Source organism: Myotis lucifugus, unplaced genomic scaffold, assembly GCF_000147115.1.
Source record: "Myotis lucifugus unplaced genomic scaffold, Myoluc2.0 scaffold_0, whole genome shotgun sequence".
NCBI lineage: Eukaryota > Metazoa > Chordata > Mammalia > Chiroptera > Vespertilionidae > Myotis > Myotis lucifugus.
Window position 1 is genome coordinate 36,267,473 of NW_005871048.1, and position 18,792 is coordinate 36,286,264.

At 40.2% G+C, this 18,792-nt stretch overlaps 2 protein-coding genes across 2 annotated transcripts in view; one reads left to right on the plus strand and one right to left on the minus strand.

Annotated features, from left to right (window-relative positions):
• Positions 1 to 209: 209 nt before the first annotated feature.
• Positions 210 to 18,493, minus strand: BHMT (betaine--homocysteine S-methyltransferase). The gene is made up of 8 exons (XM_006081282.3): positions 18,389 to 18,493; positions 13,545 to 13,677; positions 9,270 to 9,388; positions 8,143 to 8,334; positions 7,598 to 7,745; positions 4,707 to 4,889; positions 2,725 to 2,953; positions 210 to 909 (listed from the first exon to the last, which is right to left on the minus strand). Exons 1-8 carry the CDS (start codon positions 18,419 to 18,421, stop codon positions 726 to 728), a joined length of 1,221 nt encoding a protein of 406 aa, XP_006081344.1. The 5' UTR covers positions 18,422 to 18,493; the 3' UTR covers positions 210 to 725.
• The window catches only part of DMGDH (dimethylglycine dehydrogenase), a 93,993-nt gene continuing 83,446 nt past the window's right edge, over positions 8,246 to 18,792 (plus strand). Inside the window, exons 1-2 of the mRNA XM_023750443.1 lie at positions 8,246 to 8,342; positions 9,541 to 9,623. The gene's annotated coding sequence lies outside the window, so the exon portion shown is untranslated. The remainder of the gene's footprint in view (positions 8,343 to 9,540; positions 9,624 to 18,792) is intronic.

Sequence of the window (18,792 nt, forward strand, 5' to 3'; positions counted from 1 at the left end):
CTGAGAGCAGGACTCTGGGCTTTGGATACTTATTGACCAGTGATCTAAGAGTAAACTTAAATAGGAAAGTCCCCATAGCTGAAGTGTCCCATAGCAGTGGTTTTCAAACGATGGGCCAAAACCTGTAAATGGATCATAAAATCAATTTGAAGGATCTTGATCAGCATGTTTTATTAGTAAAATAAGATGGAAAGAAACAGAACACAAAATACCAGAATAGACCACACATTTTATTTCAGTGGTTGTATGGTATGTGCTTTACTGGGTCATTATATGGAATTGTATTTCTTGCTAAGGGTCATGTTCGAAGGAGCTTGGAAGTCACTTCCCTATATCACTTTATCTGTCCCAATCTGGTCACGGAGCCATTTATGACAGTTCATGTCTAATCCTCCTCACTAGCCTGCAAGCTTCTTGAAGTCGGGATTAACGTCAGAATTACTCTTCCTTGGCCACAGCGATTTCCTTAATACCTTCTACACAGTGGGTTCTTAGTAAACCTGCTTAAGATTTACTTCGTACTTATTTTGCTTCTAAGGAAACTTCTAAAACATACTTTTAAAATCGTCAAGTGCTGTCTGTAATTCTATTTTGTTCAGCTCATACCAATTTTATGTATAGGCTGGCGTTAATAGGAGCATTGTATTTTAACCATCTTTTCCTTATTTCTAAGAACTGTGGCCCAAACATAGAAGAATTCACAAAACTGGGTTCCACTGAGGCTACTACGCAGATTTGTATTTCTGTTTTTCAAAGAGCTCTCTCAGCTGCTGCTCAGTTGTGGCTTCTTTCTGCTGCATCAGCATGGAGGTTCCTTTGGTTACTCCCCAGGCATCCGGCTTTGACATGGAAGGGTTGTACGGCCTGCCTGAGGCTATCCGAAGGTTCTCCCAGTATTCCTTCCTGGCCCTGGGTGAACAAAACACATATTAGACTCCGCCCTGAGCCGATCTCTGTCACTGAAGTAGAATACCTCCACGGCACCCTCTTTGCACTCTTGAGACTATATATCCATTAAAACACACGCATTAATTTGCACTCAAACTTTTCTCCCCTCAGAATCTATATGTCTAAAATTATTTTGAATTTTCTCTTTTAACATATGCACAGGGATCAAAAGCTAAGAATCAGAATAGGGACATTTTCTATCCGACTTACCCTACCTCCCCAATCATTTCCTCATGACCAGCTGAGCCCACATTTGCTGCTCTTCTCACACCAGCATCACTTCTACACTCTCACTCCATGGACCTGCCTCCTTCTTCTTTCTCCATTGTCTCCTCTAGCTCAGGCCTCATCACATCTGGTATTCTAGCAAAGGCTTCCTCACAGGTTTCCGTTTTAAGGCTATTAAAACTTGCTAACTTGCAAATCTTGCCCTGGACCACCTGCTACCCTCCAGGCTCCTCACTGCCATTGGGATGAGATCATACTTAGCTCATGAGCATGAGTAAAAGGCTGCCCCCTCTTCCTGGCTTGTATCTCCTACCAAATTCTGTCTCTGATACTCTCAAACTTCTAGTTTTTCAATATGCCATTCTTTTTCCACCTGAGTGCATTTCTGTAGGCTGTTTCCCTAACCCAGTGGTTGGCAAACTGCGGCTCGAGAGCCACATGCGGCTCTTTGGCCCCTTGAGAGTGGCTCTTCCTAAGCCTTAGGAGTACCCTAATTAAGTTAATAACAATGTTCCTACCTATATAGTTTAAGTTTAAAAAATTTGGCTCTCAAAAGAAATTTCAATCGTTGTACTGTTGATATTTGGCTCTGTTGACTAATGAGTTTGCCAACCACTGCCCTAACCCTTCAAAATTTAGCTTGGGCAGCAGCTCTCTTAAAAATCCTTCACTAACCCTTCTCTGCCGTTTGCCCCCAAGGGCCATTAGTGCATAGTTGTGCTTAATTAATGTCAGCTGAACAGAGCAGACCTGCTCCCTCTGCTTGGGGTGCTCACCCTCCACCCCCTTCTCTAGCTCGTCCCTTCTGCTAAAATATCTTTCTTTTAAGGCAAACATAGTACTTCTCTTCATTGTTATTTTTTCCATGCTTCTATTATTAAAGCAGTTACCACAGTATAATACATTGGTTTTCTTATCCATTTTCCCCAGTATACTGTGAGAATCCCTAAGCCAGAGACCACAGGCTTTCTTGTTCCCCTTCCCTTCCCTTCCCTTCCCTTCCCTTCCCTTCCCTTCCCTTCCCTTCCCTTCCCTTCCCTTTTCTTTCTACCACAGCTGTTCATTTCTCTACTCCTAGTGCTCTGCACACTGCCTGACATAAAATATGTTTATTATTCATCTTCTCCACTGGACTGTAAGCTTTGAGGGCAAATACTTTTTCTACCTTATTCATCACTCTATTCCAAGCTCTGAGAATTGTGCTTGGCATAGAGAAGGCACTTAATAAGTATTTGTTATACTTAAGTTATACTTAAGTCTTAAAGAATCCATGTTAGGGTCCACCACATGGATGGTGCTTTCCTAGAGCAAGAAATCATACTTCACTGCAACTTACATTACTTACATTCTATATTCCTAAAGCCTTCTCTAGAAATTGCTCCATCAGGATGTTTTATAGACATCTCTGTGAGATAATTTAAGGAGAATAACTGACTCTTTATCATCACACATCAAATTAGTTATACTCTTTATGATGACCTCACTTGGACATATTCATAATTAATCTACATGAGTTTGGTTTGGCAGATATAGTTTAAAGGTTCTTACCTGGCTCTAATCCAGGGTTTGGTGTGCATGTCCAAACCACTTCCCCAGCTGCCATGTTTCTCTGAAGCTGGTGGCAAAAAGCCCCTTTCTGGGGCCAGCTCCTCTGCAATCGCCCTGATGTGGTAGGGCTCGAATCCACAGCAACCGCCAATGAACCTGACCCCCAGGTTGTAGGCCTCTCGGGCGTATTTTTGAATGTCCCACCTGGTTGCGACTCTGGGCTCCAGTCCTGCAATAAATGACATTATGACCAAATTCTTTCTTAAAAAATATTTTAAATGAACAACGATAATAAGTATGTAATCTTCAATAAGTGAGTTAAATAAGTGGTCAATATTTAATTCTTTTCAAAACTGTTAGCTACTTTGTGTCTATATATATCCAGTTTTAAATGCTGTGGTAGTCAGCTTTCAAGATGAACCCTGTCCTCTGATATTCTCATCCTTGCATAGTCCTTGTGCTCTTGGAACCCTTACCCTAGGGAAAGCCAGATGCCATGTTGTAAGAACACGCAAACATCACAGTGGAAAGACCCAGGAGCTGAGGAACTCAGGCCGCCAGTAAAGACAGCAAGAAACTGACACAGGCTCCTAAGAGTCAACTAGAGTGCTTAGAAGTAGATCCCCCAGCTCCCATCAGGCCTTTGGATGACTGTAGCTCTGGCCAATGTCTGGACTGCAACCTCTTAAAAGGCTCTGAGCAAAAACCACCCAACTAAGCTGTTCCTGAATTCATAATGCACAGGAACTATGAGATTGTAGATACAAATTTTTACAGTAATTTGTTATACAGCAATAAGTAACACAAATGTCTTGCCATTCTTCTTCCATGGTTGTCCTAGAGTGATTATTTTTTAATATCTTACTTCTCTGAGGGTCCCTATAGGATACAGAATATGGTATAAAGACCTTAGGATGGAACAGGAGGTTGGCCATGCTCAGGCCCTGCTGATATCTCTGGGGTTGATTTTCAAGGTAGACTCACCCCAACTCCCAAAACACACTAAAAGACTTTATCCTTCTGCATAGACTGCAAGAGTGCCCTCAATTCACTGCTTGGTCTCTTCATTCAAATTTGTCATAGAGTAGCCCAGTGATATCTTTCCTCCATCCCGAAACCCTGGAGTAGGAGTATCTGAGCAACATTCAAAATAGGAGAAAAGGATCTTGGAGGTTACCTGGTTCTAATCGTCTTATTTTTCTGATGAGAAAATTAAGATCTAGAGCAGTGGTTCTCAACCTTCCTAATGCCACGACCCTTTAATACAGTTCCTCATGTTGTGGTGACCCCCCATTTCATTGTTACAAATTGAACATAATTAAAGCATAGTGATTAATCGCAAAAACAATATGTAATTATATATGTGTTTTCCGATGGTCTTAGGCGACCCCTGTGAAAGGGTCGTTCGACCCCCAAAGGGGTCGCGACCCACAGGTTGAGAACCGCTGATCTAGAGGAACTAAGGAATTTTGCTAAGGTTACACAACTTAGCAACAGAGCTGGAATCAGAATGAAAATCTTTGCTGATCCCACCTGTTATCTTTGTTTGCTGATACCTTCTTTTCCTTTTATGACTATCTAATATCAAGGGATTTGTGGCTGCAGGAAGAAAAGCTGGGAGCTAGAGTTGAGGAGATAGGCATACATTTCTTTTTTTTCTTTTTTTAAATATATATTTTATTGATTTTTTACAGAGAGGAAGGGAGAGGGATAGAGAGTTAGAAACATCGATGAGAGAGAAGCATCGATCAGCTAAATCTTTGCTGATCCCACCTGTCATCTTTGTTTGCTGATACCTTCTTTTCCTTTTATGACTATCTAATATCAAGGGATTTGTGGCTGCAGGAAGAAAAGCTGGGAGCTAGAGTTGAGGAGATAGGCATACATTTCTTTACTATGATACAGCTCTATGAGCTATAGATTTATTTGGAATGTGTTAAACATAAAGACATCAGAGACAGTGTATAGAATGTCTGTCTTACCAAAGGGGAATTCTGGCAGATCGATAAATCCCTGTTTGCCACAGTCAGGAGTGTGGTAGGCCAAGGGCTGACTCATCAGGTGGGCTTTCAACCCGGCAGCCTGCAGGCCTTCTTTCATGAGCTTCACTGTTTGCAAACTAATTGTGGGGTCGAAATGGCAGTTCACACCAACGATGGAAGCTCCTGCAAGTGGGAAGAACATTTTAGCTTTAGGGATTCACCAGAATACCAGGAGGCCCAACTCTCCTCTCTTAATCAGGTGAATTTGGAAGTATAGCATTTGATCCCTGCTCTCTGCAAATCTATCTTACCTTTGTGCAAGAATGATTGCTAACAGGCAGCAAGCACTTTCTGTGAAAAGTGCTTTGAAGAGTCTGGTATAATTGAAGTGTCATTTATGCACACTTGGCTGTCCATCTTTTTTTTTTTTTTAATCATTATTAGAGTTTTTCTTAACTTCAAATTTTAGTAGTCAATTTTTCAATTTTTGACATTAATATTGCAAGCACAATAATTTTTTAGCACTCCCAGCTGCTAGATTGCACCCATGGTTACCATACCACTATCTGAGGAATAAATCAATGTTCCCTTTCATCAGGCCAATGTAGTGATATCACTAATCCAGAGTCCAGGAGCAGCAGAGCTGATGCCACAAGCTGTGGTATCCAGTGTTCAGTGGCAGGTACCTCAGTGGTCCTCACTGGCCTGGGTCTGCAGTTTGCTCTTTATTCTTTTTCTATCGGCCACCCTCATGGCCATTCCTTTAAATCAGCTTTTGAAGGGGCACCTGTGACCTCAATCTTACCAAATCCAGTAATCACTTCTCTGTTCTCATTTACTCTACCTCTCAGCAGCATTCAGTCTATTGGATCCCCGCCTCTTTCATCAACACTCCCCTTCTCTTAACATAATGTTCAATAATAGTTCTCCCCTTCTGAGAACTTCCCACACTCCCTAAGTGTTGCTCCTACTGCCCTGGCTGCTTTGTGGGGGTGTTACGTGCCCACTCCTCCCCAAGGCTGAACTGTCCAACCCTGAGTGACCCAGGATCCCATCTTCTGCTCTTCACCTACACCTTCTTTTCAGCACCAGGGCCTTCAATACCATCTATATCTAGAATTCCCCTAAATTTCTCTCTCTAACCTGACCTTTCCATTAGGTTCTAGATTTGTATATTCAAAAGCTTACTTAATATCTTCACTTGGATCTTGACTACCTTTCTTTCTCTCTTTTTTTTTCTTTTGGATGATGTGCTGCCAGAATTTTTCTTTCCTTGCCTGACTTCATTATGCTAATTAATTAATCATATGTTGGCTATTTATTGGATGTCTATTAAGTAAAAGGGTCCTTGTAAGGGGTTCTAGAGAAATATAAACATAGGACATAGTCCCTGACACCAAGAATTTTATAACTTAGAACAGGGCTTTCAGGTTTGCTCCATGAAAATAAATTCTGTGATCCATTAAGTTAGATAGTAGCTGTTTACTATATCCCCTTCTTGGACATTGCCAATATACCTGAACATATAAAAGGCTCTGAGAAGTTCTGTAGTAAAGAGACTTGCTTAACTTGGTTTAACACAGCATTTTCTAAATGTATTTGATTACATGACCCTATAACACTCCATAGATTAGAAAATGTCGACTGAGGATATTCCAAATGAGGGGTATAAATAGAAAGTGTTATAGTTCCCAAGAAGATGGAGTGATACTTGGGGTAGGGATGATTATTTTAGGGTACATGGAGGTAGAATTTGAACTAACATTGGAAGATAGACTTATTAGATGGATATTAGATAGATTTATTAGGCAGATATTTATTCAGGACCTATTATGTAATAGACACTATGCTAGGCACAGAGTACTCAATGCTGAGACAAGAGAATGTCTGCCCTCTTAGATTTTACAGTCTAGTGAGAGAGTCAGACATTAAAGCAATAAACAAATGAGATAAATGGGAAGTGCTACAAAGGATATAAATAGGGTACAGTGATTTCAAACACTGTGGCCAACTACTCTGAACAGAATGATGAGACTCAAGCCAGGAATCCTTGCTAGTTAACAATGGTGATGATTAAGGCCTCCTCTGATCTTTCTGAAATAAGTTAATCCCCCCCCCCAATTTTTATACCGATCAAAAATTAGTATTATAAAACTTTATTCCTAAATAATTGTTATTGTCAATGACAAGTATGAAGTGACTTCCCTGAAATATCAGGAGCTGGATAAAAATCAGAAATTAAAGAAATAACCAATCAAAGTCTCTTTACAGAGTGAGTTGGCTCTTCCACTGACACTGAGCTATTCCTTGGGTTTAAAATGAGGCAGATTTTAAAACAATCGATATTTTCCCGAATTGAAATGAAATCTGATATTAGGAATGAAAATTATATAAGATAAATGAGGTGGTCAGTATTTCATATCAAAGGATTTTTAAAATTTATAATGTCAGTTACCAAAAAAAGCAAAGCATACCAGTAATTGACAAGGGTGGAAAAACTGGCAAAGAGGGCAGCTGATCTAACAGTTACTAATGTTTAAAGACCTCAACTATAGATAAGTTTAAAATAAAACACAAATTTTCTGAATGCTCCTTTTGAATTGCCTAAATTCTTTCCCGTTCCTAGTTGTTAAACCTTCAGCATAGGCCTACTTGCTCCTTCTTTCAAAAGACTGGTGTGTGCGTGTGTGTGTGTGTGTGTGTGTGTATCTTTTTTTTTTTTTTTACATTTTTCTCTTTAAGACTCAATAATATATCAATAGTCCTAAAAAAAGTAACTTAATGGTTTTTCCTGTTAATAAATTAGTATATAGTGATCCATAGATGGCCCTGCATTTGTATGTTATTTTAAAAGTCTCACTAATTGCAAACTGATCACAACCCATCCTCACCTGCTTTGACCAGGCGCACTGCACACTCGCCGGGGGTCACGCCATGCAGGTCTCCCTCGGGGCCGATGCACATGGTCGCTGCCACTGGCTTTCCAGAGGCTTTCAAGGCTTCAACCGCCCACACGGCCTCTTCAACGTGTTCAAAATACTGAAATACAACAAGTACTTTTAATCTTGTTTCTCCAGAACAATTTGAAAATGCATTCTATTGCTTAATAATTAAATTAGATGAGTGATTTTCAAACTCTGAGTTTGAAATGTTTTGAATATTGAGAATTTGAAATTGAGAACTATTAGCATTTTTAAAAACAGAATAGAATGGTGATTTCTCACTGTGAATTGCAGGAAAAAGGTTTGAAAAACACTACATTAGATTAACTGAATCAAATTTAGTAAAAGCCCTAAATTGGAAAAAGATTTCAAAACTAAATATTACTATTACTAGTCATGATTAGCACCTAATCTCACATGGTCCTCGTGAAAGCAGAAGGCAGAGAAAATGGACTAAGTGCACTTGTCTCATCTTTGATCATGTCTTTGTTTACCTCTGCAATCAAGAAGTCCACATTCTTCTTCATGAAGACCTCTAACTGCTGCTGAAATACTTTTTTAACTTCAGTTTCACTCTTGCAGCTGAGGTACGAAGGTGTCTGACTCACACCTCCTGCCACCAAAGCGTCTCCCTCATCAGCCACTTGCCGGGCGATGTCACAAGCTGCTTCATTGACTTTCTGCCCCTAAAATGGTGAGTATATGATACATCTACATTTTTATGTGAAACTGAAACAAAATTATTATTCAGATGTCCCCATCTCAGTTGTATGTTATAATAGTGATTTGATTCCAGAGAATGACAGTGATGGAATGGTTCAATGCATTACCAAGCTGAGCAATTTGCAATGACAATAACATCAAAAATAGTGTTGAAAACAAAATAAATCTAATGGTGGTATCTAGAACATCACATTATACCAAAAATCTACGAGAGGGTAAAAGTCTTTACATAAAAAGATCTGGTATCTTCCAGTGCCAAAGTTGCACTTAGAAGAATAGTGGTGATAATGATGATCATTTATCTTTAAGACAAATAAAAATAAAATTCAATTAAAGTGACTACAGAATTCATGTCTTTTTTTATGTTTTCAATTAACAGATAAATGTAACACAAGTAAGGTCTTTTCTAATTACTTAGACATTAAAAATGAACACATCCTCAAGAAACCCCTGTGCTGTAGGTCACAGAGACCCATGGAATTTTGAAACTGTCTTTTCATTGTAGAGATGAAGAAATTGCCCCCTTGATAGGTTTGGTAGATGCCTTACCCAGCATCACACAGTTCACTGCAGCTGAGTCAGGAAGATTCCAGGTTCACTGACCTCTTGTACCTATGACTTTTCCCCTACTATACCACATTAAAAAAAAAACTGACAATGAAAGAATTTATAAGGATACCCACTTAGGAGCCTGAAAGAATCATTAATCATTAAATATCTTTCTGCCACTTTGGGAGACTCCAGATCAAACCCAAGTATTATTCATACATATCTCATTATTGTATTATTTAAAATAAGACAAAACTCTGCAGAGGCTCAACCTTTTTCTCTGTCAGAACTTTGCTGATGACGTGTGTCTTCTGCACTCTTTTGAGAATGCCGTGTATGGTTTACTCACGGATATTTTCTCTGCCACATAGTTCCCCCTGTTCTCCAGCTTGTCTTCACTCGCATAAAAGGTGAAGGTCTGCATGACATTGGATCCAGCTCTGAGGAATTCTCGGTGAAGCTGGCGAACTGGGAGATTCAATAAGAAAGGCACTAATTACTATCAGTTTATTAACCCAAGTTCTAGGATAAATATGAAAACATCTCCTTAAATTCCTGGTTGCTTGGCATTCATGCCTCCTGTGGGATAATTGAGAGGTGGATTTGGGGTCTCTTGCCAGGAAGAAGAGATTTCTACCATGGAGTGGGGTGAAGAAAAGAGGGAGGTCCCAGAGAGGAGGAATCATTTCAGCATTTTTGCCAGGTGAGGAGGTAGGGAAGGGCATTCTCTACAGAGGGTACAGCCTGAGCAAAGACAAGGATACGGAAACAAGCGTGGCCTTTGGGGGACAGCAGGTAATCTGAGCCGCTGGAGTTGAGGATGTGTTGGAGACATGGCGGTAGGTGCAGTTGGAAAGGTGGACTGGCAGACAGTATGAACGGCATAGCACATCATCCCAAGGAGTCTAGGCTCCAGACCACAAGTGTTGCCAACAGTTTGTAAGCAATGGAGTGATGTGATTAGCTCAGCGTTTCTGAAAAATGAGTGGGATAAGAATTGGAGCAAGGTTCAAACATGTCCATAATGAATGCCAAAAAGCAAAGCTTTCCCAGGTTAGAGGAAACATGATAGAAATTTTTTATGTAACAAAGTGTATTCAAGTTAAAGAATTATATATCCTTTGCTCTAAAATAGTGATCCTAACCCCTGGTTGCCCACTAGATACCCTGTAAGCTTTTAAAAAGTTATGAATGTGAGGGTAATCCCACAGATATCCTGATTTAATTGGTTTGGGACCAAGCACAGACTTTTTTTTTAAAGGTTTCCCAACTAATTCTTATTTTTAGCCTTGTTGAGAACCACCATTCCTAGAGAGTGGGGAAAATGCTCATTTTGTAAAATGGTAGACTTAGCTGGTATTTGCATTGTCAGGGGAATTAACTGGGCAAAGTAAGAAATCAGCAATCCAGTACCAGCCCCTGACATTTATTTTGAAATTCCAGAGGCCTATAAAATCCAAAGGTCTGGAAGCAACTATCCTGGAAGCCAGGAAGTTAGTAGGACACTGGAGTTCTTAGCCCTCAGGGGCTAAGACTGGAGATGAGTCTGGCATCTTTGCATCCCAGGTGCCTACTAGACCAGAGAACATAGGAAGCTCAGTGTTTTTTCTAAATGAACAAATAAGTGAGGCAAAAAAAGCTTTTGAATTTCAGAAAATGGGTTTCTAAGCTTGAAGCCAAATCTTTGTTTTTAAATCATGGAAACTTTAGTTCTCAATGGGAATTTAAAAGGATGCCTAAATTAAGGGGTTTGTACTTATTTTAATTAGCAACAGAACCAAGTCCCCATGTATGAATCAGATGAGCTGTTGCGGCTGGAGCAGGGGTGCAGAGCCTGTAGACCAGGTGCCTATACACCAGAACCACATGGCTTATAAACAGGAAGCCCACCCAGGTTGTCCTTGGGTGTATTCCAGAGGCTCTGCAAAACAATCCTGGAATGGTATGCAAATTGTTTGTGTAGCTGTACATTCACAGTGCAGAGGGTCCACACACTTTTATCAGATTTTTCCAGAGGGCAGTGACCCAACTCCTTATTCTTAGTTGATTTGATTATCCCACCATGTTTCTTAAAATTGAAGTGCTTTTCAAAATGTACCCACACAGAGACTCACTGGGGGTCAATTTTTATGAATCCAGATGCCCCAAGCCCCTCCAGACCCAGCAAACCCCAATTCCTTGCTGAATTCAATGCTGATTCCACTGGGTACAAGAACTACAACTTCTGACATGAACTTCAATAGGAGAATTAGTCTGGTAATTTTTGGGTATCCTTTCAATTTCTATTTTCTGTTTTCTTTCATCATAAGACTCCTGCGTCTTCCTTCTCTAACAAATAATAGGGTGTGACTGGTCTCTAGGACAAGGATACAACCTATACTAATTAATTATATTCATGCTGTGGTTTTAAACTTGGTTACATTAGTTTTATCTTAGCATCATAGAAGCTAAATGTTACCCAGTCTCTTGACTAAGTTGCTGAGTGGGTATCCTTACAAATTCTTACATCCTCACCATTTTTTAATGTGGCACTGTGTGTAGGGGGAAAGAGCATAGGCACAAGAGGTCAGTGAACCTGGAATCTTCCTGATGCAGCTACAGTGAACTGTGTGATGTTGGGCAAGTCATTTACCTACCCCATCAAGGCAGCAATTTCTTTATCTCTACAAGGCAAAGGGAGTTTCAGAATTCCATGAGTCTGTGTGCCCTACAGGACTGGGGTTTCTTGAGGACAAATGTCCATTTTTAATGTCTAAATAATTAGAAAAGACCTTTCTTGTGATACATTTATCTGTTAATTGAGAAAATACAGAAAGACATGAATTCTGTAGTCACTTTAATTAAATTGTATTCTTTTTAACCATAAAGGCAAATCATCATCATTATCATCACTATTTGCTAGATAGTCTTCTATGTGCCTCACAGGACATCAGATGTATTTAGCATTTTGGGGAAATTAAAGGTGTTTAAAGAATTCATGCTCTGAAAGAGAGCGGTGGTCAGTTTTCATGCTATTTTATGTAAATGAATGTGTGTACCTGCAGGTGCTTTTCTAAATTAAGCTGGATGAAAGCTAGAATTGAGGTAGACCCTGAAAAACTTCCCAGAAAATTGGACTACACCTGAAATATTTTTGCAGGACTGGTACCTGGGCTTCACTTTTTAGTGCTGGAAATGGCAAGGAAGGGAAAGTTATGCTACAGGTCTATAATCCCTTATCCAAGGCATTCTAGGACTAAATGCACTTTAAAGTTCAGAATTTTGGGGATTTTAGAAAGCGATTACAGTATATATGCTATATATTATCTAACACTCATTAGCCACCCCCTAATCAAACACATTAATACTTATTTTACATCAAAATATATGACTAACCACACTAAAGGGAATACGGTTATAAATATCCTCACATTAGTTTAGGTCACATTTTGCCCCCAAATGATTTTGCTGCAAATTTATTATCCCACTGAAGAAATACTGCAGAATTTTATTTGACCTTTTTAGAGTTTGCTATGGAATCCCAAAGACTTGCATTTCTCAAGTAAATTTACAAGGGTAATATCTAACTATGTTCTATGCATATATAACTGGGAGATATTATCTATGTACATATAAACTCCCTCAGGTTCCATCCCACCTCCCTCCTAGTCATAAAAGAATTGTGGTCAAAAAAGTAAGTGAGAATAGGTGTATGGGTACAGGATAGATAGATAGTCAAATTTAAATAGGGTGGGCTAGTATACAATGCAGTTAACTAGCTGGCATCTATACAGTGGAGGAGGGCCTATCTGTAAGGCCATGATTGATATTGTACCATGTACCATTTAACTTAAAGTGGTTAAGGAGAGAAGGTGGACATATGCAGGAGAATGGGTAATAAGCACTAAAGTGGGAGGGAAGAAAGACTGAGGGTTTTGATGAGATTGGGGAGTGGCAGTGTTAGAGAGAGTGAGCAGAAAAGATAGGAGGTGGTGGTCAAAGAGTGAGTGCTGGTAATTGAGATTTCAGAGATGGACGGACAGCTATTGATGATGGCAAGGTCTAGGAGTGGGCTGCTGAGGGGGTGGGTGGAGGAAGAATTCTGTTGGAGATGAGGAGGAGATCAAGGCACTAGCAGAAAGAGTGCTGCACTGAAGTCACCTAGAGAGGTGAGGGGGAGAGGGGCAGAGGAAGGCAGAGAGCCAGGTACTAGACTTATCTACAGTGAGGGTCAGGACCAAGTGGTAAACACAGGTGACAGTAACAAAGAGGACTGTTTTGCTTATCCAACACTTGGATCCATACTTACATATGTAGCACAGTGCCCAGCAGGCATTAATAAATATTTGGAAAATGTGGCATGAATGTATCTGTTTGATGGTATGCATCTAGACTTGAGTCAATATAGTGCTCTTTTATGAAAAGTTCGAATAGAGCAAGGGTGGGAACCTTTTTTCTGACAAGTGCCATTTGGATATTAATAGCATACAAAATTATCAACTTAAAAATTAGCCTGCTATATTTGGTCAAACACTTAATTAACTCACCCCTAATGCCTTGGAAGGGCCAGACCAAATGATTTTGCAGGTCTTATATGGCCCGCGGGCTGGACGTTCCCACCCCTGAAATAGAGCAAGGCACCAACCTGCTTCTGGGTGCTCCACAGCAGCTTCCGGGGTCCAGGGGCCTGCCTTCACATAGCCCCTCTTCTCCAGTGAAAAGACAAACCCTCCATCTCCAATCACAACCTCTCCAGAGTTTAAACGTTCGAGGATGCCCTGAAATTACAGATGAGGGGGGAAAAGGAGCTACTTGAGTTTTTTAGACAATTTTCTATCTTTAACTTATAGACAATTTATCTTTAACTTTTGCTATCATATTCTTGAGAAATGTTATTTCTATAGAATTCTATAGAAAGTATAGAATGAAAGTACTTTCATTGTATTTGAAAGTACAATGTATAGTTTATAAATAAATTCATGGTACTATCTATAAGGCAAACAGCCAACATGCTCATATAATGAACATTTGTGTATGCATGTGTCGGGGGTGGTGGTCTTTCAGGACACATTACAGAGTTTTGAAGAATGTGGGAAGATGTTATGTTTGAAGAAATACCTGAAGAAGGATTAAATGAACAGGTTTTGTTCTAAATCTTCAAATGAAAACTTAAGCACACATTCTTAAAATGGTGTCGGCTAGTCTTTCTTCTTCTATAGATAAACTAAGGAGATGATTAAAATGGACAAAGTTGAAGTGGCATATAATACTAGTAAGGCATTTTGAAGACTGAAAAGTCAGAAGACACTTGATAAAGACAGAAGGAAAGGATACAACCTCAAAGGTGGTCAAATCCCTTAAAGTCTTCTATCTTTGGTGTTAATACTCAGTTTCTGCAACAGCAGCTATGTTATGCTGTCCAAGAGGTTATGAGTATGCGTGTTGCACTCTACAAGTGTGACATGACAAGGACAGGAGAAAGACAAGTAAATAAAGTATTTGTAAACTGATTTCCAGCCCAATCTCCATACTATTCTAATCATTTACAGTACTGTGCAATAATTACCCAGACATTATTGTTTAATAGATATATTTTGAACTGAATATTTTTCTTTATTTTTTTAAATATATTTTTATTGATTTCAGAAAAGTGAGAAGGAGAAAGTGATAGAAACATCAATGATGAGAGAGAATCATCTATCGGCTGCCTCCTGAACACCTTCTATTGAGGATTGAGCCCACAACCTGGGCATGTGCTCTGACCGGAATTGAACTGTGCCCTCTTGGTTCATAGGTCAACACTCAACCACTGAGCTACACCAGCTGGGCTGACCTGAATATTTTTAAAGGGCTTTGTAAATTAGAAGGTAATTTTCTAGTGTAACCATTTCTTTTTAATTTAAAGGAATCATAGACTTTAACAATAAAAAATACCTGCATTCAATTTGGTCATTTTCCCTGATTTTATAAATGAAGCATTAAGGCCCAGAATCTAAAAATTTACACAAAGTCTGCCAGGTGGGGAGTATAGGGCCTCCTGATTCTTATTCATAAGTGGTATCTAGATTCGATTTTACATGGGAGTGAGGAGGGTGGGACAGCCTGAAAAGACTATGAAAGGAATACCTTGGAATGTACCTACCTATTGTGTTCCATTTATTACCAATAACAGTGGGTAAAACAAATGCTGATGTAACAAGGGTTACATAAATTTGATGGAGCCGTTCATAAGATTTTGCATCCACCTTCCTGGAGCCTCCCTCATTCTAATCCTCTTTCCCTCCACTGCCCTTTCCAGTGCCATCTGGTCAGCTAGTGCTCAGAGAGAAGACACAACTAACATTTTCACTTTAAAGCAATAAAATAGAAGGGTCATGCTATATGTTCCCTAATATCCCTTCCAGCTAGAAAAATTTTCAAGCATAAAAATCCATGAGATAACAAAACCACTACAACAATACAGAATTGATCACATGTAATTTTGAAATCCAAATAAGTCATGAGTTCAATGTACCTAAATGCCACATCTTAACACAACTTTATGACCCAATTAACAAGAAATACACACACACACACACACACACACACACACACACACACAGTTATATAAAAACAAACAAAAATCAAATAAATGAGATATGACTTGCTACTAACTTTCATTTGATTGAATTGCTACTAACTTTCATTTGATTGAAATAACTCATGATATTTCTGTTCAGTCACTTAGCAACTCTAGTACCACAACCATTTAAATACAAAGCATAGCTAAGAATTTAATATTTGCTGGTGGAGTGGTTAGTTAATATTTGCTGGTGGAGTGGTTAGTGGTGATTCCATTACCATATTGTTCATAAATTGGTTGAACAATTACATCTGGATAATTACCTGAACTTCAGACATTTTTGTTCCAAAGCTAAACAGCTTTTTTAAAAAAGTGGAATGTGCTATGAAAAAAATTCTCAAGATATGGACATTTTAATGACGTTGATTTTACCAATCCATGAACATGGTATATTCTTCTATATGGTTTATATCTTCTTTTATCTCTTTTTTCAACATCCTGGAGTTTTTCAAGTACAGGTCTTTTACCTCCTTGGTTAAGTTTATTCCTAAGTATCTTAAATTTTTTGTTGCAATGGTAAATGGGATTGTTTTTTCCATTTCTCTTTCTGAGAGTTCATCATTGGTGTATAAAAATGCCATCAATTTCTGGGTGTTAATTTTGTATGCTGCTACATTGCCGAATTCATTTATTAAATCAAGTAGTTTTTTTGGTGGAGTGTTTAGGGTTTTCTATGTACAATATCATGTCATTTGTGAAATATGACAGTTTTATTTCCTCCTTTCCAATTTGGATGCCTTTTATTTCTTCTTCTTGTCTGACCGCTGTGGCTAGGACTTCCAGTACTATGTTGAATAAGAGTGGTGAAAGCGGACATCTCTGTCTTGTTCTTATTCTTAGGGGAAATATTTTTAGTTTTTGCCCATTGAGTATGATGTTGGCTGTAGGTTTGTCATATATGACTCTTACCATTTGCAACAGCATGGATGGCCCTAGAGAGTATTATGCTAAGCAAAATAAGCCAATCAGAGAAGATAAGTGTTACATGATCTCACTCATATGTGGAATCTAATGAACAAAATAAAGTGATGAACAAAAAAGATCCAGATACACAGAAACATAGAACAGACTGAGGAATTTCAGAGGGAAGGTAGGGGTGGAGAAGGAGAGATTCACCAGGGAAATTATATGCATAGTCATGGACACAGACAAAAGAGTGGTGAAGGCCTGGGAGGGGCGTGTGCAGGGAGGAGGGGGTCAATGGGAAATAAAACAAAGGGAACATTTGTAATACTTTCAACAATAAAGATACATTTTAAAAATTTATAAAAATTCTCAAGATATTGTTTTGTGAAAAAGTCTTACAAAACAGCATCTGTAATATCAGACCATTTTTGTATAAAAGTACATATTTGCCAAGACAACAAACTAGCAGAATATACACTAAAATGTAGCAGATGGTGTTCATAAGTCTTTTCCAAGCTGTTTACAATGAACATATATTAGCTTTGTAACTTATATTATAATTTTAAACTCAAAAGTATAGACATATTATTGTCTATGTTTTAACACTGGCATATGCATGGAAATAAGGTCACCAAAGAAACTTTTTTTCCATTTTATGTCTATCTTTTGCTTATATAATCCTTTAAAATGTTTCATTTTCTGAGTTTGCAGTTGGTTAGAATCTATGGCTATGAGAATGGAGCCAAACCAAAAAAACATTTTTTAAATCTCTGTAGGAATCATTCTTTCCAGTATACATCAACTATTCATTTAGTAGATTTATGGATTGGCAAAGATTCTCAACCCAATTGAACTAGTGATAGCCTCTAATCATTTGCCTCTCAACATCTTCTTCAGCATCTATTAATGCTGCATGGCATTTAAAAATTTTAAGTGAGTTAGGTCTTTTTAATTTGGGGGGATGGTTGGCAATGAGAGGATGAGAGGTGAACCTGCCCTCATGGTCCTCACAGCTAAGCAGGTACAGACAGCTAAGCAGGTACTGTTGGCCTGGCTGGGTCTGCCTACTCTGCCCCCGCACTCCCCCGCCCCCCCCTCCCCAACCAGGCCTCCAGCCTCTGGCTGAGTGCTTTGACAACTAAAGGTCAAATATATTCCCTCTCCCTGTATCCTTTTCTTCCCATACACCCAGCCATAGTCTTGAGGTCAGTCTCCATCCATCTTCCACCAAACTAAAGGGCGGACGACAGCCTGAACCAGAACACTGGTCCAACAAGGGAAGATATGTGCTTGTTATTAATCAGGTGCTGGAGATGCTGTTTTAAAAAATCTTAATAACAGCCCTTCCACAATATCTTACGGCCTCTGTGCCCATTTTTGAGGCCCTCCTGGTGCACTTTGTCTTCATCGCTGAAACCAAACTGTGGGAGAAAACGTACCATTGTCCAACCAAGCTGCAAATATGACCCTGAAGGAGGGAGGTACCCGGAGACCCCAAGTGGGGAGGCGCGTGCTGGAAACTGTCAGAGCCCGAGCCCGCGCCAGCCTGTGGGGCTGGTCCAGGGTGCAGAGGGGCGCACGTGCAGCGTTGGTGGCAGCGGCTGCGGCTGCGGCTGCGGGAGGGCAGACACATTGGAACCCGGGGAGAGAAGTCCCGCCTGTGAGTCTGGAGCTGCCCTTCTGGGAGAGTGCATGCAGGACTCAGGAAATGTTGGGAGTCTCAGAGCTCTGGGGGCGCCCTCGAGTGGGGAGTCAAGAGATCTAGGGAGTGCCGTGGACGTGGGCAGGAATGAGGGGCTCAGAGGCTCCTTGGGTCTTGCAGGAGACGTTCTGGGAGCACCTTCTCACAGCCGAGTTCGAGGACGCCTCTGCACTCCCGAGGGTGGGAGATTCGGATTTGGTGGAGCGCCACCCGGACTTTTGACTGGGACGGAGAGCGCCCTGGGTTCCCCAAGACTCACCTTTTTGGCCTTTTTGCCCCCAATGGGTGCCATCTTCGTGGTGTCCGGACTGAAACTCGGCTCGGATGTGGACCTAGGAGGCCTGCGTGTGCCCCTGCGAAGCCCAGAGCTGCCCCGCGGCTGCAGCCGGGCTCTTTATACTCGCCGCTCCAGTGTGGGATGGTTTCCCCAGCCTCCTCGCGGTCCAACTGCCGGCCTCGGGCGGGGAACACGCCCACCAGCCTTTTATTGAGGCCTGCCTGCTGCTTGGGAAGCTGCCTTTTGCTGAGATGACGGGAGGAGGTGATCGAGATTGTTCTCCCAAATGGGTGAAAACAACGAGAAGTAAAATAAGAAAAAATAAACAATAATAATGAGGTCACCACTCAGGCTTCAAATGACCTGCTCATAGTCCCTCTTTGCCC

Bases quoted from the DNA above. Each gene is read 5' to 3' on its own strand.
- BHMT (XM_006081282.3), bottom strand. From the start codon at position 18,421: ATGGCACCCATTGGGGGCAAAAAGGCCAAAAAG. The intron at 9,389-13,544 runs GTTGGTGCCTTG...TGAATCTCCCAG, and splicing joins TGTGGAGCACCCAGAAGCAG to TTCGCCAGCTTCACCGAGAA. The intron at 910-2,724 runs GTAAGAACCTTT...TTGTTCACCCAG, and splicing joins AAACCCTGGATTAGAGCCAG to GGCCAGGAAGGAATACTGGG.